This window comes from Henckelia pumila, unplaced genomic scaffold (genome assembly GCF_033568475.1).
Source record: "Henckelia pumila isolate YLH828 unplaced genomic scaffold, ASM3356847v2 CTG_461:::fragment_3, whole genome shotgun sequence".
In the NCBI taxonomy this organism is placed as follows: domain Eukaryota; kingdom Viridiplantae; phylum Streptophyta; class Magnoliopsida; order Lamiales; family Gesneriaceae; genus Henckelia; species Henckelia pumila.
The window spans coordinates 12,166,312-12,191,448 of NW_027331831.1; the positions used below are offsets into that span (position 1 = coordinate 12,166,312).

General features: G+C 37.1%; 1 protein-coding gene across 1 annotated transcript; it reads right to left on the reverse strand.

Annotated features, from left to right (window-relative positions):
• Window positions 1-1,209: 1,209 nt before the first annotated feature.
• Window positions 1,210-3,500, reverse strand: LOC140872014 (uncharacterized). The gene is made up of 4 exons (XM_073274752.1): window positions 2,713-3,500; window positions 2,388-2,518; window positions 1,901-2,158; window positions 1,210-1,217 (listed from the first exon to the last, which is right to left on the reverse strand). Exons 1-4 carry the CDS (start codon window positions 3,498-3,500, stop codon window positions 1,210-1,212), a joined length of 1,185 nt encoding a protein of 394 aa, XP_073130853.1.
• Between the last annotated feature and the right edge of the window lie 21,637 nt (window positions 3,501-25,137).

Below are 25,137 nucleotides of genomic sequence, written 5' to 3' on the forward strand. Positions count from 1 at the left end.
TGCCAGTTCACCCAATCTTTGGGGATTCATAGGCTCATAATCGTAAGTGAAAAGGTCATCGGGCCCGGTATCCCGACCTCCAGTCCCGTGTTTGTCACAAATCACATCAATTGTCTCAAAATTATTTTTCTTCGCATGCCATCAATTTAACGTAGATCATATGCATGAATCATGAAAAAAAATATTAATTTTCCTTGAAAACTTTGCCCGTAAATATATATTTAATTTCTTTTTATAAAAATATTTTTTCGTATCAGAATATTACATATACGTCTATTAAATATATATTTACGAACTATTATTTTGCCACGGCTGGTTCGAGTTGTTGCCCCTTAACTTAAGTCTTGAAACTAAATCTGACCCAATTACACTTATTTACTTTCTCTAACCCCAGATTAATACCTTAAGACAAAAAAAAATGATTACTATTAAAGCCCAAAAAAAACACTTTTAGACCTAAAAGACAATTGGGCTCCCTAATTGATTTAACCGACCCAATTAGGATTTGCCTATTTAAAAGAATTGAGCCCAAATAAACTTATTGGACCCTAATTACTATTTTAATTCATTTAAGCCCACAAAAGATTAATTCATACCTAAAAATTAACTATTCAAGCCCAATATCAGTTTTAGGCCCCATATTAAATTTGATCCAATTAATTAACTTGGGCTCCTAAATGAATTGTTTGGCCCAAATACAAATATGACCTAAACCCAAAGCTATAATCCTAATACCTTGACCCGACCCGGAACACTATCCGCCCGAACCCAGCCCAGACCACCAACCCGAGTTTGGCCCACCAGCAACCCAACCCAGCGTTCTTCCCCTCACGCTCACCCTGCGCAGAGCCTCTTTCCCAGCCTTTCATATCCCTGCTCCGGCCACCCCTAGCCGGAGCCGCGCCGGCAGGACCTCCCCAGGGTCCTGCCGAACTAGCCTTCCCCAGCCACGGCCCGAGCTAGGGCTCTTATGGCTGAGCCGTGGCCCTGCCATTTTTTTCCCCACTCCCCCTTCGCACAACTTCCCCCGACCAAAATCGGCCACCATTAAACTCGAAGGCCCTCCAAACTCAACCATTAACAGGCCATTTCCTCAATAAACCCGCACTAAGACCGAACCAGGGGCAACTCCCTCTCGAAATAGCCTCAGAAGCTTTCAAAAAAAAAAAAAAATCAAGTTTCCAACCAAAATCGTGTGTGAACTTAAAATCATAAACCTACAACCACAGGCAAATGCACAACACAGATTTTTAACCTCAAACAATGCACATAATACGATCTAAATGGTGAGAGGGAAAAAATCGAACATGCCTCAATACACGAAATAAAAGTGTAGAAACGGAGCTTGCGACGTGGGGATCGATAAACCGTAAAAATCTTGGAAAATAAAGATTTTGGGTGAGTTGTGTGCAAGTGAAAGAGGCGGAAATGGAGTCCCCTGCTTGAAGAAGAACGACGTGAAGAAGATGGTGAAAGATAAGGGCTTCGATCGGGCTTTTAAATCTTGGATCATGGGCCGGCTCCTGATTTTTGGGCTTCAAAGAAAATAATTAAACTTTAGCCCAAGATAGATTTTGGACCCAAAAATATCATATTTTTGAAATAAATAAGTAGCCCAAACTAAAAGTGCACTAAAACCCTTAAAATTACCCAATTAGGTGAAAAATGAATTTTAAAATATTTATATATATAATACCTAAATTTTCCAATGAAATAAACCTTAAAATAATTATTTAATTCGATTTAAAATGATTAAATCTCCTAATTATGCATTACGGTTAACGTAAAGAAATTCTATGGGCTGCATAAAAGGAAATCGGATCCCCACTCAATGGCTTCAATGCTACTGTGCTCTCCCAGAAATCGATCGAAGCTCCATTGACCGTCAACCAATCCATACCCAAAATAAGATCAAACCCCGACATCGGCAAAACCACCAAATCAGCTCTAACCACATACCCCTCAAAATCCAACTCCAAACCACTGATAACACTGGTGGTAAAGAGAACCTCACCAGAAGGCACGGTAATATCGTACCCTGAACTAGACACCTCGGGTACAATACCCACCCGCTCAATGAAAGACTGGGAGATAAAAGAGTGTGTTGCTCCAGAATCGAACAATGCAAATGTCGCAACACCTCTAATACTAATTTTCCCTGCACGCAGAAAAGTTCCCAAACAGATATAGACTGTACCAACTAGCATAATAATTCATCCCAGTTGCCAACAAAATCCATCCTAAATACGCAAATCCATAAATTCAACAATTCCAATAAAACTTAAGCATGCAGTTCTAAATCACAAGTACAAACGATAGCATAATTGTCCAAGCAAATCATTAACTAAACAACCCAAGAGTGGCGGCTAATCATAAATGAGAATTACCTGTGATAAGCAAAGTGTCAGGATCAGCCTCCCAGCCTGCATCACAAACAGGCGCCCCGTCGTCTGCTTCCTCCTCGGACAGTTCTTCGAAACGTGACCCGGCTCCCCGTAGTGATAGCACCTGCCTGAACCTGCCATACACTGACCGGAGTGGGGCCTCTGACACGACCTACAGACGGGCACTCCTCCAGGGTTAGGGGCAACCGCCCCCTGCTGCTGCTGCTGTCTGGGCTGGCCCTGTGGCCTCTGCTGCTGGGGCTGCTGCGGTCTAGGGGGATTTGGGCCCTTAGACGACCCAAGGTAAGATCTCTTCGCAGGCTGCTACGAAGACTGTCCCCGAGATGGCTGTTGGAACTGCCTCTTTCGCTGATACTCGGCCTGCATCTCTCTCCTCCCTATCTCCGACCGATACGCCCTGTTCACCGCTGTCTTATACGTCGCCACATCGGCCATAAAAACATCATGCTTGATGTTGGGCCTCAAGCCATCGGTGAAGTGTCGAAGTCTCTCTCTCTCATCCTTGGCTATCATGGGTACAAAGTGGCACCCGGGCTCAAACTTCTTCACATACTCGGCCACAGAGCGGTCTCCCTGTCGGAGAGTCAGAAAATCGCGGACCAGTCGACTGCGAACATCCTCCGTGAAGTACTTCTCAAAGAACACGGTCCTAAAGTCCCTCCAAGTCATCCCCGCCACATCCAATCCAATCACGGCGCCCTCCCACCAAAGGGCTGCATCATCTTTCAGCATGTAGATGGCGCAACGAACTCGGTCAGCATTCTGAATCACCATATAAGCAAAAATTGTCTCTAAGGATCGGATCCACTCCTCAGCAACTAACGGATCAGTGGTCCCTGCAAACTCCTTGGGATCCTGCCTGCGGAACCTCTCAGTGATGTCCTCCTCGCAAGTCTTCCTAGGCCGATCGGCTTGATGCTCCAGTAGCCTAGTGATGCCTGCTAGCATGTCCACGCTAGCTCTCTCAAATGCTGTAAGTGGCAGAGCTGGTGGTGGAGGTGGCTCCCGCTGATCATCACCCTGGTCCGCACCCTCGAGGTCCTTCTGTCTCAAAACGCGCCTCGGAGCCATGCTGCAATTCCCAAAAATCCTCATGTAACCGTATTGCATAACTAAGTATTTAATTTAGGAAAGCGCTTATAAAATAAATTTCAGTGAAATTTAACTAATGGGTCTCATTCAAAAGCATATACTTAAAACATTTAAACTCACAGACTGGCGATGCGACTTCTGAGCTCCACGTAGCAGGCTAGCTTACCCTCCAAGGACCATGCTTTGATACCAAGTTGAAACGACCGAAAACTCGAGGAAATTTTTTTTTAAAATATAAATTTAAATACCACATATATGCCCATACATATATGCGTCATTACTGAAAATAATTTTATTCCAAGTGATATAATATATAATAAATTGGTTGAATCTCTAGCAAATTTTAAAACGCTTAATTAAATTAAAGGATATGAAAGCGCGCGAAATACGATATCGCAAAATGTGAAAATACATAGTTTAAAATATCCAAACATAATCAAATCATAGCATGAGTAGTAAAAAGACAATCATGCACTGTAAATAACTTATTACAGTCCTCAGTAAAATCTAAGAGAAATGCGGAAGTAAATACTGCAATGGTCACGGGCAAGCAAGCTAGCAGTGGATGCTCAAAGGTTCTCGCCGCCAGTCGGGACCAAGTCATCAGCTACTGAATCAAACTCACCTGCACCATTTAGATCTATTGAGCCTACAGGCCCAGCATGCTCTATAATATACATAACAAGTACTACTAAATAAAACCACATGCAAGCACATGACGCATATAAAAATAACCTGAGGATTTTAATGCATGCATGAATGTAAAATCATATGCGTAATAATAATTCATAACATAATCATATCATAATTACATAACATAAATATGGCATGTCATAATCATAAAATCTTTGTTGTGGGTCATATCAGTGAAATGTAACATAATTTGATTGATCAATCTATAAACAACGTACGTGGTGGCGGCCTGTGGGGTGTAACCCCTAACGCCCTATGCCACTACCCAACCTTTGGGGATCCATAGGCTCTTAATCGTAAGTGGAAAGGTCATCGGGCCCGGTATCCCAACCTCCAGTCCCATGTTTGTCACAAATCACATCAATTATCCCAAAATTATTTTTTTTAACATGCCATCAATTTAACGTAGATCATATGCATGAATCATGAAATAAATATTAATTTTCCTTGAAAACTTTGCCCGTAAATATATATTTAGTTTATTTTTATAAAAATAATTTTTCGTATCAGAATATTACATATACGTCTATTAAATATATATTTACGAACTATTATTTTGCCACGGCTGGTTCGAGTTGTTGCCCCTTAACTTAAGTCTTGAAACTAAATATGACCCAATTACACTTATTTATTTTCTCTAACCCCAGATTAATACCTTAAGACAAAAAAAATGATTACTATTAAAACCCAAAAAAAAAAACTTTTAGACCTAAAAGACAATTGGGCTCCCTAATTGATTTAACCGACCCAATTAGGATTTGCCTATTTAAAAGAATTGAGCCCAAATAAACTTATTGGACCCTAATTACTATTTTAATTCATTTAAGCCCACAAAATATTAATTCATACCTAAAAATTAACTACTCAAGCCCAATATCAGTTTTAGGCCCCATATTAAATTTGACCCAATTAATTAACTTGGGCTCCTAAATGAATTGTTTGGCCCAAATAAAAATATGACCCGAACCCAAAGCTATAATCCTAATACCTTGACCCGACCCGGACCACTATCCGCCCGGACCCAGCCCAGACCACCAACCCGAGTTTGGCCCATCAGCAACCCAACCCAGCGTTCTTCCCCTTACGCTCACCCTGCGCAGAGCCTCTTTCCCAGCCTTCCATCTCTCTGCTCCGGCCACCCCTAGCCAAAGCTGCGCCGGCAGGACCTCTCCAGGGTCCTGCCAAACTAGCCTTCCCCAACCACGGCCCGAGCTAGGGCTCTTAGGGCTGAGCCGTGGCCCTGACATTTTTTTCCCCACTCCCCCTTCGCACAACTTCCCCTGACCAAAATCGGCCACCATTAAACTCGAAGGCCCTCCAAACTCAACCATTAACAGGCCATTTCCTCAATAAACCCGCACTAAGACCGAACCAGGGGCAACTCCCTCTCGAAACAGCCTCAGAAGCTTTCAAAAAAAAAAAATCAAGTTTCCAACCAAAATCGTGTGTGAACTTAAAATCATAAACCTACAACCATAGGCAAATGCACAACACAGATTTTTAACCTCAAACAATGCACATAATACGATCTAAATGGCGAGAGGGAGAAAATCGAACATGCCTCAATCCACGAAATAAAAGTGTAGAAACGGAGCTTGCGACGTGGGGATCGATAAACCGTAAAAATCTTGGAAAATAAAGATTTCGGGTGTGGTGTGTGCAAGTGAAAGAGGCGGAAATGGAGTTCCCTGCTTGAAGAAGAATGACGTGAAGAAGATGGTGAAAGATAAGGGTTTCGATCGGGCTTTTAAAACTTGGATCATGGGCCGGCTCCTGATTTTTGGGCTTCAAAGAAAATAATTAAACTTCAGCCCAAGATAGATTTTGGACCCAAAAATATCATATTTTTGAAATAAATAAGTAGCCCAAACTAAAAGTGCACTAAAGACCCTTAAAATGACCCAATTAGGTGAAAAATGAATTTTAAAATATTTATATATATAATACCTAAATTTTCCAATGAAATAAACCTTAAAATAATTATTTAATTCTATTTAAAATATTTAAATCTCCTAATTATGCATTACGGTTAACGTAAAGAAATTCTAGGTGTTACATCTTCTGTTAGATTGATTCGAAGTCCTTGGAGTTGCGAGATTGCAGCTTCGATCAGTTTGGAAGATTTGAGCCGGTATAGTATCGATTTTTTACTTATCGATCAAAGATCTTGAATAGATATTGAATGGAGTATTGTTGTTTTACAGATTGAAGATTGTGAAACGACGAAAAGGTATAAGACGACTTTGGAATGAAATATGACGATTAACTTGAATTCGGATTGATTCGAGTGCCCTAGAGAAAATCACATATTGCATGTTTATATGCTTATTTGAACTTATGATTTAATTGTTATTTGAGTGCATGAGATTTCATATGCATTCATATTGAACCGATTGATTATTTATTTTTAATTAGACAATCTGGAGATTATAGTTGAGTGGCCTTGGTAGGCGATTTACTACAAGTGTCGATTAACTCACTATAATGCCCTAAAATCTAGAGGATTAAAATATACCTCGTTCACCTCGAAAGGGGAGTTTGGTGTGATTGTTAGATATTATAACATCGGGATCCCAAACCAAAGAAAGAAAGAAAAAATAATTCCTTTTGATTATCTAAGTCTGTTAATCCAGAAGTTTTAAAGTCATGCATATCATCTTAATTCCGCAGTTGAATGAATTACTTGAAGATTATGTGGAATTTGAATATATATCATGTTTTGATATATTATGTGTTATTTATGCTAGTCTCTTTTATTGGGAATATTATTCTCACCGGATTATCCGGCTGTTGTCTTTGTTTGTATGTGTACTTGGCAACAGGTGGGGTAGGACCGAGTCAGAGGCAGCATGACTTGATGGTTGAGAGGATAGAGTGAGGCTTGGATGTTAGGAGTCGTTTATGTTTCGAACTCCTTTTTGTATTTTGAATAAGTCCAAACTAGATGGACTTTATGCATGCTATATTGTTGAAGATTGTATAACTCTAGACCCTATCCTTTTGTATCTTGTTGAATGGGATATTATGTTTGGTGTTATGGTTTGAGTTGAGTTTGATTTAGAGAAGAAAACCATAATTTTTCTGGTACAGAGCCTCTCGCTCAATCGGTTGAATCTTACCGATCGAGCGAGCACCCCTGTACCGAGGCAGAGAGTTGGACATTTTGTGTCCGCTCAATCGGTAAGATTTTACCGATCGAGCGGGGGTCCTAAATTTTTTGGGCAGAGTCTTGGATTATTTTGGTCGCTCGATCGGTAAGATCTTACCGATCGAGCGAGCATCCCTTTTAAATTTTTTTTAATTTAATCCTTTTGTTTAATTGCGTTGATCAATTGCATTACCCTAAGATTAGATGATTAGAATCGAGGCCTCACATTAAGTGGTATCAAAGCGTTAAGATCTTGGACTAAATTTAGAAGAGAGCGGGGTAGATCGAGTCCTCTTGAATTGGCTTCTCGCATGTGTTTGAGTTATTTAATTGATTTATTAAATACGATGCGAGCATGCTTTACTGATTGAGAATTATTTGAATTACATGATTATGTGATTTAATTTATAAAGCATGAATTTACTTGAGATATCAATTGTTGGTTTCTGGATCGAATGTGAATATTCTCGAAGTAGTACAATTTTTCAGAGAAGGTTTTGGACTTTATGGAATTATGAGAATTGGATTATTTGTGTCCTAACCTCTGATTATCAGATTATGGGTTCTCGAAGAATGTTGAATAGGAACACACCGCCAGTTGTTACTCCGAATGAGAATCCGCCTGTGAACACTCCTCCAAACGAATAGGGCAGTACAGTAACCGATTAGATGGATGCAACAGCTACGCCTATGGAGACCTTACTGAAGAGGTTCAAATCTTTCCGACCCCCGATTTTGAAGGGTACGGAGAATCCAGTTGACTGCGAGAGTTGGTTGGACGACATAGACCAGCTTTTTGATTCTCTCGATTATTCTGATGACCGCAGAATCAGACTAGTTATTCATCAATTACGAGGAGTTGTGAAGAACTGGTGGATTGCAACAAAGAGGACTTTTGAGAATCGAGGTACAGCTATTGACTGGAATCTTTTTAAATCTGAGTTCTTTACGGTTCTTTCCAGTTTCGTACCGAAAGGATAAAGGTGCCGAGTTCGCAAATCTGAAGCAAGGAAACTTAAATATTGAGGAATATATTGCCAAGTTTGACAGCTTGTTGAGGTTCGCACCTCACATTTCCGACAACGAAGAAGCTAAAGCTGATCAATTCATCAATGACTTGAATCCTGATATCTTCACTCTGGTGAATACTGGAAGGCCCAATAACTTTGCTGAGGCAATGGATCAGGCCAAGGGTGCTGAGGCAGGGCTGATGAGGCAGAGGGAATCAGGTTGCATCTCAGCAGCAACAGAGACAGTTCCAGAACCAACCGTCTCAATATCAGAATCAACCTCAGAGATCCGAGGGTGGTAGTAGTGGAGGCAACAGAAAGGATTATTACCGATCGAAAGGAAAGCAGTTTAAGAAATCAGGAAGCAGTTCTTCGAGCTCTGGTGGCTCGAATCAGTATAGTTTGGGACAGGGTTCAGGTTCCTCTGGAGCTTCTTGTAACAAGTGTGGAGGTCGTCACTCCAGCGACCAGTGTAGAGGAATTTTTGGGAATTGCTACATCTGTCAGCAGACGGGACATTATGCAAGTCTTTGTCCTCAGCGGAGTTCTGAGCAAGCGCAGAGTGGAAATTCTTCTAGACAATCCGCACCACCTCAGAGGCAAGCGAATGCAATTCACTCTTTCTAGACCCAACAACAGAATCATCAAGGAGGTAACTAGAACTTGAACCAACCTCCTCGACAGCAGGCGAGAGTTTTTGCTCTGAATGAGGATCAGGATCAGACAGCACCTGATGATGTGATTGCAGGTAACTGTACAATCTTTGGTTATCCTGCTTATATTTTGATAGATACGGGTGCATCTCACTCTTTCATATCTGAAAAATTTGTATTGAAGCATGTCTTACCTTTTGAGCCGTTACCTGCTGTGGTTTCTGTTACTTCACCTTTGGGTGGAGGAATTGTTTCGAGGAATTTTGTTAGAAATTGTGAATTGAGTAGTGAAGGGAATTTGATAGAGTTCGACTGTGTTATACTTGGTTTGTCTTACTTTGACTGTATAGTTGGTATAGATGTTTTGACTGAGTACATGGCTACAGTGGATTGTTTTCAGAAGGTAGTTCGTTTCAGACCAGAAATGACAAATAAGTGGAGATTTGGTAAGGGTTCTCGATCTAGAATTCCTTTGATTTCTGTTTTGTCTATGACTAGACTGTTGCAGAGAGGAGCAAAGGGTTTTCTGATCTATGCAGTGGATGTTTTGAAGTCTAGCCCAATGTTGACTGACATACCAGTGGTTAGAGAGTTTCCTGATGTGTTCTCGGATGAGATTCCGGGATTACCGCCTATTCGTGAGCTTGAATTTGGCAACGAACTGACGTCAGGTACTCAGCCAATTTCTAGCGCCGTATAGAATGGCTCCGATTGAATTGAAGGAATTGAAGGAGCAGTTGGAGGAATTGATTGCCAAGGAATACATTCGACCTAGTGTATCGCCTTGGGGTGCTCCTGTTTTATTTGTTAGAAAGAAAGATGGCTCTATGCGTCTCTGCATTGACTACCGCCAACTGAACCAGGCGACGGTTAAGAACAGACATCCTTTACCTCGTATAGATGATCTTTTTGATCAATTACAGGGTTCGTGTATTTATTCGAAGATAGATTTGAGGTCTGGGTATCATCAGCTGAGAGTGCGAGAAGAGGATGTTCCTAAGACTGCGTTTAGGACGAGGTATGGCCATTTTGAATTTCTTTTCATGTCGTTCGGTTTGACTAACGCCCCAGCAGTCTTTATGGGGTTGATGAACCGAATATTTCAGCACTTTTTAGATGAGTTTGTTATTATTTTCATTGACGATATCCTGATCTATTCGAAGAGCTGTGCTGATCATGCAGAGCATCTGAAGATTGTTTTGCAGATTTTGAGAACTGAACAGTTGTTTTCCAAACTGTCGAAGTGCGAGTTTTGGTTGGACCGAGTCATTTTTATTGGTCACATTATCTCTGGAGATGGGATTTCTGTTGATCCCAGCAAGATCGAGGCAGTTATGAACTGGCGTAGGCCGACTTTTGTGCTTGAAATTCGAAGTTTTATGGGTTTAGCGGGTTACTATCGCAGATTTGTTCTAGGTTTCTCTTCTATTGCGACGCCGATTACCCAGCTGACTCGAAAGAATGCTCCTTTCGTTTGGACTGAAGAGTGTGAGGCCAGTTTCATTGAGTTGAAGAAGAGATTGACTAGCGCTCCGATACTTTCTATTCCATCAGGTTCTGGAGATTTTACGGTGTATTGCGATGCTTCCCATTCTGGTCTTGGTTGTATTCTTATGCAGAGGAAGCACATGATAGCGTATGCGTCGAGGCAGTTGAAACCGCACGAGACTCGCTATCCAGTTCATGATCTTGAACTCGCTGCTATTGTATTTGCCTTGAAGATTTGGCGTCACTATTTGTATGGTGAGTCTTTTGAGATCTTTTCTGATCATAAGAGTCTTAAGTACTTATATTCGCAGTCTGAGTTGAATATGAGACAGAGAAGATGGCTAGATTTATTGAAGGACTTCGATTACGAGATTAAATATTACTCGGGAAAGTCGAATGAAGCTGCCGATGCTTTGAGTCGCAAGCTTTGTTCCTTATCTCTTTCGACCATCGGTGTGTCTCGTTTGATTGACGACTGTTGAAATTCTGGATTGGAGTTTGAATCAGATAGGAGTCATATCAGAGTTTGTGTTATCCAGGCCGAGCCAGAGTTGTTTGCGTCGATCAGAGAAGCACATAAATCCGATGAGAGTATTCAGCATTCGATAGAAAAAGTGAGATCTGGACACCAGTCTGAGTTTCAGGTCAGGGATGATGTTTTATTTGTGAATAACCATATTGTTGTGCCTGATATTTCTGAGATGAGACAGCGAATTCTGCGAGAGGCACATTGCAGTCGGTTCAGTGTTCATCCAGGAGGCCGAAAGATGTATAACGACCTGAAGAGTCAGTTTTGGTGGAAGAAGATGAAGAATGATGTTGCGAGGTTTGTATCCCGTTGTTTGAACTGCCAGCAGGTGAAGGCAGAGAGAAAGAGGCCGGGTGGTCTTCTGCACAGTTTATCTGTTCCGAAATGGAAGTGGGATCATATTTCGATGGATTTCGTCACGAAACTACCCCGTTCTGTTTGAGGATGCGATGCCATTTGGGTAGTGATTGACCGTTTGACGAAGTCTGCTTGTTTTATTCCGTATCGAATGACATATCGTCATGATCAGATGGCCGAGTTGTATGTCAGAGAGATTGTCAGATTGCACGGTGTGCCGAGATCGATTGTTCCAGACCGAGATCCTCGATTTACTTCTCATTTCTGGCTTAGTCTACAGGAGGCTCTTGGTACTCGTTTGCACTTGAGTACCGCATACCATCCTTAGACCGACGGTCAATCAGAGCGGACGATTCAGACTCTGGAGGATATGCTACGAGCAGTAGTGATTGATTTTGGCACTAGTTGGCAGGATTCGTTGCCTCTTGTGGAGTTTTCGTACAACAACAGCTTCCAGTCGAGTATAGGAATGGAACCATTCAAAGCGTTGTACGGAAGGAAGTGCAGATCTCCTCTGTACTGGGATGAGATGTCTGAGTCCCTAGACTTGGGACCAGATATGATTCGTGAGATGGCTGAGCAGGTAAAGATTATTCGATTGAGAATGAAGACTGCTCAGGACCGACAAGCGAAGTATGCGAATATCCGTCGCAGACCTCTATCTTTTGATCAAGGAGAACGTGTATTTTTGAAGATTTCTCCGTTTAGAGGTACTGTTAGATTTGGGAAGAAAGGGAAGTTGTCACCGAGATTTAGGGATGGCAACGGGGCGGGGCGGGGATGGGTTTGCCATCCCCATCCCCGTCCCCAAATTAAAAACCCATCCCCGTCCCCGTCCCCATCCCCGATTCTACATATTCGGGGAATCCCCGTCCCCGAACCCGTGGGGACTAAACCCCCATCCCCGAACCCGAACCCATTGTAGAGATGAAAATGAGATTGTGATGGGGTGGATCCCCGAACCTGTGGGGAAATCCCCAAACTCGTCCCCGTGGACATCAAACATAAAATATTCAATTTTCCAACAATGATCTTTTTACATTCCAAAAATCATTAATATTATATTTTTGGGTACTGCCTTAGAAAATGCTCAAACTCCAACTCTAAATTTTGGAAAATATTCATAAATTCTAGATTTATATAAAAAAAATTTGAGACATTTCAAGTCTCAAATATCAAATAATTCAACTTAGTGATTCAAATATCTTTAACATATATACGCTGAAAATTCTAAATAAATTCAAGAAAAATTTATTATATGATGATGAGTGTGTGTATTTATTATTATTATTATTATTATTATTATTATTATTTATTTATTTATTTTCGGGGATATCGGGGCGGGTTCGGGGGTGGGGATAGCATCCCCATACCCGCCCCACTCCAGTTCGGGGATTTTAAAAAAATCCCCGAACCCGAACCCGAAACTCTCCCCCGAACCTGCCCCCGTTTCAGTTTTTCCCCGCGGGGACCTGAACCCGCGGGGAAAATTGCCATCCCTACCGAGATTCATCGGTCCGTATGAGATTTTACAGAAGATAGACGATCTAGCCTACATATTAGCACTTCCTCCTTCTTTATCTGGTATTCACGACGTATTTCACGTCTCGATGTTGAGGAAATACCATCCCGATCCTTCTCATGTTCTTCAGCCTGATGAAGCCGAACTTGATGAAACTCTGAGTTATTTCGAGAGACCGATTCAGATCCTTGACAGAAAGGAGAAACAGCTCAGAACCAAATCAATTCCTTTGGTGAAAGTTCAGTGGAGTCGTCACGGAGTCGAAGAAGCGACTTGGGAGACAGAATCTGATATGTGGCAGAGATTTCCGGATTTGTTTATCTGACGTGAGTCCTTAATTCTGTTCTTGAATTCTTTATTCTTTTTTATGAGTTGATATCTTAGATTTCGAGGACGAAATCTATTCTTAGAGGGGGAGAATTGTAACGCCCCAAATTATCTTAATTAACTTTATTTGAGATAATCTGTGATTTCAGAATTCGAGATCAGACTTTTTATTGATCAGAGACTATTTTGCAATTTTCAGAATTTTCAGGGACTAAAACGCAAAAATTTGATTTGTTATATAATCTTGGACTTTGACTAAGTCTTCATATCTTCAAACTTTCCCCTCCAAGTCGATTTCCTCCATGGAAGTTGCCCCATCTTTTCCTCAAGCTTTGTGATTTCTATTTTAGCTCGATCCGTCCGTTGTAATTTAATTCTGAAGTGATATTTGCAGTCACTGCATTGAGAGCTTCGTTCTATCGTAAGTTTCTCTCTGATCAGATATGTTTTATTTTTCGGATGTAGTTGGAATTGGATCTATTTCGAGTATGATGTTCTTGAGATAATTCTTATCGTTTATTCTCAGACGGAATTGAAATAGAGCGTCGTTCGGAATTGTTATGATTGTTGGCAGCATATTTCGAAATTGTGGGTTTTGAGATGTGTTGGATTTGAGTTTTAATGTTTGAATGATGATTGTTATGAGTTGTTTGGATTGATATTATGCTGTCTGCGTTTTCAGTTTATCAAAATATAGTCGTTATGCCGTCAGTTTGAGTTTCAGGATATCGTTTCTATTGATTTGATTATACCGAGTTTGATGAGGTTTTGATATCGATATTGATCTTGTGACTTCTTCTGTTAGATTGATTCGAAGTCCTTGGAGTTGCGAAATTGCAGCTTCGATCAGTTTGGAAGATTTGAGTCGGTATAGTATCGATTTCTTACTTATCGATCAAAGATCTTGAATAGATATTGAATGGAGTATTATTGTTTTACAGATTGAAGATTGTGAAACGACGAGAAGGTATAAGACGACTTTGGAATGAAATAGGACGGTTAACTCGAATCCGGATTGATTCGAGTGTCCTAGAGGAAATCACATATTGCATGTTTATATGCTTATTTCAACTTATGATTGAATTGATATTTGAGTGCATGAGATTTCATATGCATTCATATTGAACCGATTGATTATTCATTTTGAATTAGACGATCTGGAGATTATAGTTGAGTGGCCTTGGTAGGCGATTTACTACAAGTGTCGATTAACTCACTATAATGCCCTAGAGTTTAGAGGATTAAAATATACCTCGTCCACCTCGAAAGGGGAGTTCAATGTGATTGTTGAATATTATAACCTCGGGATCCCAAACCGAAGAAAGAAAGAAAGAATAATTCCTTTTGATTATCTGAGTCTGTTAATCCAGAAGTTTTAAAGTCATGCATATCATCTTAATTCCGCAGTTGAATGAATTACTTGAAGATTATGTGGAATTTGAATATATATCATGTTTTGATATATTATGTGTTATTTATGATAGTCTCTTTTACTGGAAATATTATTCTCACCAGATTATCCGGCTGTTATCTTTGTTTGTATGTGTACTTGGCAACAGGTGGGGCAGGACCGAGTCAGAGGCAGCATGGCTAGATGGTTGAGAGGATAGAGTGAGGCTTGGATGTTAGGAGTCGTTTATGTTTCGAACTCCTTTTTGTATTTTGAATAAGTCCAAACTAGATGGACTTTATGCATGTTATATTGTTGAAGATTGTATAACTCTAGACCCTATCCTTTTGTATATTGTTGAATGAGATATTATGTTTGGTGTTATGGTTTGAGTTGAGTTTGATTTAGAGAAGAAAACCAGAATTTTTCTGGTACAGAGCCTCTTGCTCGATCGGTTGAATCTTACCGATCGAGCGAGCACCCCTGTACCGAGGCAGAGAGTTGGACATTTTGTGTCCGCTCGATCGGTAAGATTTTATCGATCGAGCGGGGGTCCTAAATTTTCTGGGCAGAGTCTTGGATTATTTTGGCCGCTCGATCGGTAAGATCTTACCAATCGAGCGAGCATCCTTTTAAATTTGTTTTTATTTCTTTAATCCTTTTGTTTAATTGCGTTAATCAATTGCATTACCCTAAGATTAGATGATTAGAATCGAGGCCTCACGTAATATTTGTACAGATTTGTATCTTGTAATATTTTCCTATAAATAGGGGTGATTGAGTTCAATGAAATTTGCACCTGAGTATTGACTCATATGATTTCTCTCTAATCTCATGAATTCTCTCTACCCATCTCTCTATTTTTATTATGATTTATAACAACAATGAATTATTTGCACTCCATTTGTGAGTAAATTAGACACATATTGAAACCTCCTAAAAGTACTACTGATTTTTTTTTATCTCTATCTCTAATTATAAAATAATGAATATAAAAATATATATGCAATACATATATATATATACATGATACATAAAAATAATTTTTTTAATTTAATATGCATCTACACGATAAACATAAATAATAATAAAAGTACAAGCATGCAACTAAATACCTAACATTAATTACTAAATAATCATTTATAAAAATTTCCATAATAAAATTCCTAAATAATATCTCTTTCACAAAAATCCATGAAAACTTAGAAAATAAATACTTAAATCTAAAATCCATGCATATACTAACAATCCAAAATAATAAAACATGTGCGGAAATACATATTTTATATCTTAACATAAATATCGTGATAGAGCTATGGTCACGGGTTCTAGCCGCCTGGATACTCATACGCCCTCGCCGCCAGTTGGGAACACATTAACTTCATTAACATTCCACTCACCTGCACCATTTAAATCTAGTGAGCCTAGAGGCTCAGCACGTTCTATCCTTATATAACAAAATAAAACCACACACAAGCACACATCATATAAAATACGTGAATATAAATATACGTGCATGATCTTAAAATTATATACATATAAACATGAAATAAAATAATTATACTGATTTATCATAATGCTAAACATGTATCATCATACTTAATAAATCTCATAAAATAACTTATCATGATTTCTTAGTTCTTAACAGGTCGTATCCATGTCGGTGGCATCATACTAAGCGATTGATCAATCTAAAAACCAACGTACGCGGCGGTGGGGTTTCCACCTCTGTGCTGCCACTTCACCAGCCCTCTCAGCTGGATTCATAAGCTCATCATACTTATACATCATTAGGAAGGTCACCGGGCCCAGGTATCCCGGCCTCCAACCACATCACTTTCCACCTTTACTTCAACTTCCATAAAATATATTTTTCTTAACATGCATTTAATTAAATTTATCATAAAAATTCTTACATGATGCATGAACTTAAAAATTCTCATTATTTCTTTATTTCATGAAAATTTTGCCCGTAAATATATATTTAATTTATTTTCTTAAAAATCATACTTATATAACTAATAAAATACATGCATGAATTAAATATATATTTACGGACCCTTTTTATTTTCCATGGACTTGTTCGAGTTGCTGACCAATACACTTAAAGTAAAAAATTCCTAGACTGACTCAAAAATTCACAAACTGGCCCAAAAATTCTCATGGACTCCCAAGCCCATAAAAATTATTGGGCTAACTTAAATAAATTATTTAAATCCCAAAATAAAATTATTTGGAGGCCCAAATAATTTTCTATTTAACTAATTGGCCCAAAAACCACTTAAACTAATAATTATTTAAAAATTAAAAATACCCGAGCCCAACTAGTCTAACCCGGACCCGGACCCAAATAACTTGACCCATGACCCAAAAACCCAACCCGGACCCCAAAGACCCGACCCGGACTGCCCTAAACCCTAAAACCCGAACAGCCCCCCCTTACCATGCCCTCGGCCGTGAGCAGCAGGCCTTCATGGCCTGCTGTCGGCCTGCTCCGGCCACCCCTTGCCAGAGCAACTCCATCTACACCTAGAAGACTTTAAGACGTTTCCAGAAAGCCAAAAACCAGCCCAAACAGAGTCCTAACGAAGGAGAACGAACCAAAATAAAATCTGCCAAATTTTGCTCGCGTGCTGCGTGCGACGCCGGACTTTTGGCCATTCGGCCGCCTCACTCCGGCCACCACCGGCCGGAGGACCACCTGTAATACCTTTCACTTTGTCTTGCGGTTCTAACCCAACTGGAATCACCCTAAAACACGCTCTGTGGACCAAGAACGAGTCAATCTCCCAAAATTGCTCATCCTGCGCGCACAGCCCTATACCAGCGGCTTTCATTCCTGATTCAAGCCACTTCAGACCCTTTCCACCCACCAAACCTGACCCCAAGGGATCCTAGATCGACCCCCTAACAAAGGTGCAGCAGTCCCGATCAATCCGTGGTCAGAAAACTCGTCAACATGAGCCTTATGCATCAAAAACGTGGTTACATGTATGAATCATGAATAATATCCTTAAATTCTAAAAACACATGCATTAACAAATCATTCATAGTAAAAATCAGTGTATATGATTTAAATGGTGGCCAAGAACGGATTCGAGACGTGCCTTGTTGAAGATTTGGACAAAACGAAGAAATTGACGCGTATCGGGCTCGCCGGGACGAACGGCTTGAAAATTCCTTGCCGAAAAACCTCAAGAAAAATCGTGTGTGTTGTGTTCTCTGACATAGAACATGAGAGATGGGGAAGAAGGATGAGGGAGGCGGCTTAGAGAGTTTAAGCGTGAGATAGGGTAAATCTTTTTTTTTTTAAAGATAATCTGGGTTTAATAAATAAATAGATAATTAAGATAAATATATACTCTAAACATATAGAATTTTAAAACTTTTAAATACAATATAAATTTGATATTTAACCTTAAATCCCGAAATTATAATTAATGGGATTTTTAAAGCTTAATAAAGTCATTAAAATGACTTATCTTGGGTAAAAACGGACCTATAAATATATATATATATATATATATATATATATATATATATAAACACTATAATATTCTTGAAATAATACCTTAAAATAATATTTTAAGGCTACTAAAAATCTCATAAAATATTTTGGATTAGAACAACATCTCGTCCGTCCACTGTCCCGCCTATGCGATCATAAAATAATTTTTCTCAAATAAATTCATAAATCATATCATATAAATTTAAATGCCGAAACAATATTTAAAGCATGCAAATAAATCACATAATTCACATACTAACTCATAAAAACAATTCAACACATTTTCACATTATTTTAAAATTATTAAATCTCCTAGTTATGTATGCGGATTTACGTGACGAATTTTCGGGCGTTACACATATTTTACACATGAATGGAGTGTAAATATCAACTCCCCTTGTGAGAAACATATATTTATCCTTGAGATTGAATGATCGATCCGATCTATAAAATAAAAAATAGCACTTTTGAGAAACAAAAAATAATATTTTTTCATGAATATGATGAAATAGAAGATATATCTCAAAAAATTAACTTGTGAATTTAGGGGTGGTTTTTCGGTATACCGTATCAAAAATATTGATATGAAAAAAAATTCATATCAATACCGATACTGAAATTTTGAAATTTTGATACGGAAAAAATTCATATCGATACCTTATAGATACTGAAAAAAATTCGGTATACCGAAAAAATGTCTGTATATCTAAAAAATTTCGGTACGAATGCCAAAAACTCGGTATTTTGATCCGGTATGCCAGCCCTGCTTGTGAGACAGTCTCACGTGATTTTTTTTTTTGAATATGCATTTACACACGTATAAGATATATAGATACATAATTTTCTAGTATTCATGAGACATAAAATATATTGTTCCAAGTATACTGAATTTTCGTATAAAATTTTATTATATTGAAATACATTTTTCCACGTCGAATGCGATATAATGTTCGGGGTATTCAGGTTTTATGTCATAGTTTATTTCCCAAAAAAGCAAGCAATAAGTGTATTATAGAGATGGATATTTTGAAAAAAGAGAACACTTATATTATATATTTTATTTTAGTTTTGAAATATAGTTGTTTGTTGATTTATTCAAAATATCAGTGTCAAGAAAAAGTGGAGATGTCCACATTGGGCACGCCATTTTGGCAAACCTCAAATAATTGGTCCACAACACGACAAAAATTTAATTCCTTCCCTCATATCATACAAACTTTGCCAACTCGCAAAATAAATCTCATTTGTGTTTGAAAATGTTGTTTCAGCCAGTACTTTTGCATCACCAAGACCCCATCCATTTTTGTCCATACTTATAAAAAAAATATGTTCAGAATATGGTTGAGATATGTTGGAAATGCAACCAAAGTCCACATTGAAAAATCAAGAGAAATATCATGAGTTAATATATGAAATAATATCTTCATTGATATGATGTCGATTGGGTGAAGTCTAAAAACAAAATCATGAGAGTTTATGCCCAACTCAATGAAGATGAGTGACTTCGATATGGAATGATCATATCTCCATTGATATGAGATCTTTTGGGTGAAGTTTAAAAGTAAAATCATGAGGGTTTATGCCCAAAGTGGACAATATCATACCATAATGGAGATATGTGAGTTCTATTGTATTATAAGAGTGACATTTGAGTTGGTGGACAGTTTAAAAAGATGTGTGTTGTATAGTTACCACAAACTATAAATTTTAATAAACCGATAAGTGTTCTATCCTACAAATGGTATAATTAGAGTCAGACCACATATTTGATTTGATTCATGTGAATTGTAAGATGGATGTCTATTCAAACTAGGAGAGCCATATAGAAATGAAGTTTAAGTTGTATATATAATTTAAAATATTTGAATTGCACGGTTTTCACTGTCTATAATTTTTTTGTAAAAAAGTGTTTGATCCTACAAAAATATGAGAAAAACTGAGTTTTTTGGTCAATTAACTTGTCCATTTTTTCAATTCCAAAACAAAAAAATTCCATCCATTAACTTTTCAAAGTTTGGTTTTTATACACTAACTTTTAATTTTAAGTTTTTTGGTCAAGTTTCTAACGTGACAGTTTGACATGTCAGTATTTTTCGGTGTCACGTCATCATTTCAAGGTAACACATCAGCATTTGAACCAAAATAATCGAAAACTAAAAATTAGTGTACCAAAACCAAACTTATGAAAAGTTAATCGACCAAAACAAAAAATAAACAGGTTGATGAACCAAAAAAATTATTTTTCCAAAATATAAAGTTTAAATTTATCTCTTCATGGAGACCAGTGAATTAAATTTCTGAGGAAGAATTTAATGAATTTTTCGTTCGAAAATAAGCAACTACTTGCATGTTCCAAAAAAAAGAAAAAAAATCTACTTCCACATGCGTAATTAACTAGTTTTGCTCCGTTGTACCAAACAATATGCTAAATATCACTAGAAACAAATCAAAACAGGTCAAATTTCACCACAAGAGACAAAGTGTGGATAGGTTCATGCCATCAGCTATGCATTTAATATTATATTGATTGAGTTTTAATATAGTTTTAAAGTTGGTTAATCACGTGCAGGATAAACGACGAAAATTCAATAAAAATAATTGGACAAAATGTCAAATGAAATATTAATTAACAGACGATATGTCTCACAACTATATTGTAAGTAAAACGTAGTAACGTACGGGTTAATTAATTGTAGCATAGTGTGCGTATATTATATATGGACACACACACACACACATATATATATATATATATATATATATATATATATGTATCTACATATTATTATTACTAGTAAAAAAATATACACCTATTCGTGTGTAAAATAAAAGTTATTTTTAAACATGGAGTGAGTGGGAGGTTTAGTGGGATTTTGGGGAGGCGGATGGATTGGGTGACCATGACCCATGTAATCGAAAATTTGTGAAAGTAAGGGTTGATGTGTAAGAATTACTCAAGGTAGAAATGTGAAAAGAGGGTAAAATGAGAAAAAAAAGTTGGTGTCCTCAAACAAACATATATTCTAACCCACTCAACTATTATAAACAGTAAAGATTATTAGGAGAAATGCTTTTTTGGGTCCAATAAGTTGTCCATTTTTTTTTTGTTTTGGTCCATTAAATTTTTAAATTTTGGTTTTGGTACATTAACTTTAAATTTTCAGTGATTTTGATTTAATTGCTAACATGGCAGCTAGACACGTGAGCATTTTTCGGTGTCACGTCATCATTTTTCGATATCACGTCAGCATTTTCCAGGGCCACATCAGCAGTTGGACCAAAATACTCGAAAAACTAAAAAGTTAGTGTACCAAAACAAAATTTTGAAAAGTTAATGAACCAAAAAAAATATTTTCTATTATTATTATTATTATTATTATTATTATTTCTGTTATGAGAGGGGTCAAGAATAACTAATTTTATGGTCATGATATAATTTTGCATAAACCAAATAAAATACCCTTATATTAAACAAAATACTTCATCTTTATTTAATATAAAAATGATAAAATATATTCTAGTCAATTTTTATTTATCTATCACTATCACATCTCATAAAATATTCATTCATTTTCTCTATAATTTTTGATTTTTTTAAATGATCATATCCCATTTCACATAAAAAGGTATTATAAGAAACTAGTTTAAAATTTTCTTATTTTTGATATCATCTCTAGAAATTTCACAAAAATATAATATATTGGGATATTTACTTTTTAATATTAAACATAATTTATTTAAAAAACACTTTTAAAATATAATATATTATGTTCATGTCAAATATAATATACATGTATTATATTATAATACGTACTCACAATGTGTATGCCTCATCTAAGTATATACACAGTCATTATTAATACGAAAAAGAAAGAGAACGCTACTTGTAAGTTGTAATGTTAATTTCTTGTGCGAAAGGGTCATGAACTTGAATGTGATTGGCCAGAATAATTCACTTTTGACTAATTCTTGCCTCTTTTGTTGATCAATTCATAGAATTTATATGAGGTTAATTTTTTATTTCTTTAACGAATTCGAAAGTATTAACAAATCAAAGAATATTTTCTAGTCAATCATGAACAAATTCCAAAGTTAAAAAGGGTCAGTCTCTTACAATGAGACGTGCTAATCCGATCATATATATTAGAGTAAAAAGTAATAATTTTAACATAAAAAATAAGACAAAAACTTTTATGAGATAGTCTCAAAGGTTATTTTTTTAGACGAGTCTGTTATATGGTTATCCATTAAAAATATTACATTTTATGTCAAAAGTATTAATTATTTTTATAAATATGTGTAGGGTTGACCTGTCTCACGAATGAGACCGTCTCACATGATTGTTACTAAAAAAATAATGCATTTTCATGCTTCGAGTTGAATAAGAGACTTGTTTCACTAAATTAACTGGCGTAAAGGTCTCACAAGAGTTTTTGTGAGTAAAAAATTGGTGCATAGAAATATAATGTAGGGTTTTAAAATGCTATTAATTTGTATACACAGTATTTTATTTTTTAAAATAAGTAACACTCCTGTGAGACGGTCTCATCCGTGAGACGGGTCAATCCTACCCATATTTATAATAATAAATAATACTTTTGGTATAAAATGTAATACTTTTTAATAAATAACTCATATAAAAAATCCGTCTAAAAAAATGACTCTTGAGACCGTTTCATAGGAGTTTTTGTCTTTTAAAATATATGTCATTGTGGTACTAAATTCAATTTACACGATATAGAAAACCCAAGGTTTTTTTCCCTTCTTATGAGTAGAGACTAGAGAGTTAAGTCCGCCAACTCTACCAACTTGAGAAAAAAAAAATTCCTAGACATGGCATAACATATGCAAGATCCCCAAGGACTAACAAAATACACACATATATTAAATTTTCGAAAAAAAAAATTTTTGAACGTAAATTTTCGATAAATTAATAATATTGAGACTATGAAATTTTATTAATTGCGAGATATATTAATTATTTGATAAACTAATAATTATGATTTTAAAGAGTATTATTTTATTCAGCGAACATAAAATTAATTACAAAAAAGTCATTATAATATATAATCATATTCTTTGAATTAATATATAAAAAAATTGATTACACATATATATTTATAAAAAATAAATAAGTAATTCATTCATTGACTATTCAAGTAAAACAAGGCATAACAAAAACAATAATAGCCTTATTATTATTATTTTTTTGGAAAAACTCGTTATATTATTATTGCACATCGTTTGTTACAAGTTTAACCAACCAAAAAGAAAAATAATCATTCACTCATATAAAAGATGAAGGGATAGAACAAGTAAAACGAGCAATACAATGAGCTACTTTGTTTGCCGAGCGACGGACATGATTGACTTCTATGATCTTAGTTGTTGTATTTGCATCCTAGTTTCCACCGTACATTGACCCACATATCCAAGGTTTTCCATATTGATTGTGACTGCTTGCACTGCCAATAAAGAGTCTGACTCTACTTGCACATCATTAAAGTTCCTCTCATACGCCCTCCCTGATTGCCAGAAGTTCTCGGTGGACCACCGACAAAGGTTTAGTGATTTGCTTACCAAAAGTTAGCAGTAGGCTTCCCTGATCATCTCTGATCACTCCTCCAATACTATATTGATTCAACTCTTCATTGCGATTTCAAACCCCACAATCTCAGCACTGTCCATAATCATCGCACCCCTTTCCTTAGCTTTATGATATTCAGATAGCATAACCGAGCTCTGTAAGGTTTAGACTGTAACGACCCACTGTATCAAGACGGGTCTTTTCAGCGTGCTTATGTCCTCACTCACACGCACTCTGGAAAACTTCCCAGGGGGTCACCCATCCTATAATTGCCCCAAGTCAAGCACGCTTAACTTTGGAGTTCTTATGTGATGAGCTTCCGAAAAGAAGATGCACCTTCTTGATATGAGCAGTACATATGAAATCTTTTAAGCCCTCCTCAACTATGTAGTCCCATACCTACACAGTCTCAGAATCCCCTCTCACTCTGGCACGAGATCGGTTCATTCATGTCTCCCTCCGCCTAGAAGCCTACCAGGAGCCGCTCATTATCCGTGCAACCTCTTGGCACCGGCGATCACTCCCTGCTTCTTCAGCCCCGGGCGTCACATAGACAGTCTGAAATCACAGAAATATCAAAAATAAATATTCGAGTGTGTGTTATCTTTCAGTGTTGTCAACACTTCAAGAAAATAATGTGCAGCAGAATAATTAACTAACAGTAAAAGTAAATAAAACACAGATAATTATGCACAAGTATCAAATACTTGTGCGATGCATCATGGCGAAATAATCACTAGAAAATCAAATCAGTTTACAAAACCCAACTAGTGATTGTTTTATAAAAAACTACTTTTCTCAACAGATTGAGAAAATAAACGACTTCCTAAAAACTAGTAAGAACTAGAATAATAAACCAATAGGAAGTTCTAAGCCGAAAAATAAAAACCAAAGAAACACTTTTTGAACAACACTTCACTCGTGTGTTCTTCAGTGTTTCCAACACTACTCGGCAACACAACGTAGCAGTAGTATCTCTTCAGAAATTGTTTAATGATCGATCTTCAATACTCTAGAATTTCTGCAGTACTTTCTCTATGTATTTTGCTCTCTACTTTTCACTCTCTTGATCTCTCTATCTCGTTGTCTCTCTTGTTCTGATCGGTCCAAGCACTCCTATAAAAAGATCTTCAATATATTTCCATAAATAAGAACCTACAAAGCATGAAAACATTATATCATCAGAATCAAATATTTCGAATCAAGATATAACTGATATTACCAATTTTAACACTTGTTCTAAGAAAGGCAAAACTATAAATATAAAAATTGAATGCAATAAAAAAATAATTTAAAAGACATGTGCACATCATGTTCTTTCAAACTCCCCCTTTTTGCCTTTCTGGACAAAACACACATACAAGTGCAAATAACTCCCCCTATCTTATGCAACTAAAGCTCCCCTTGAATTTAATCATCTCAGAACAC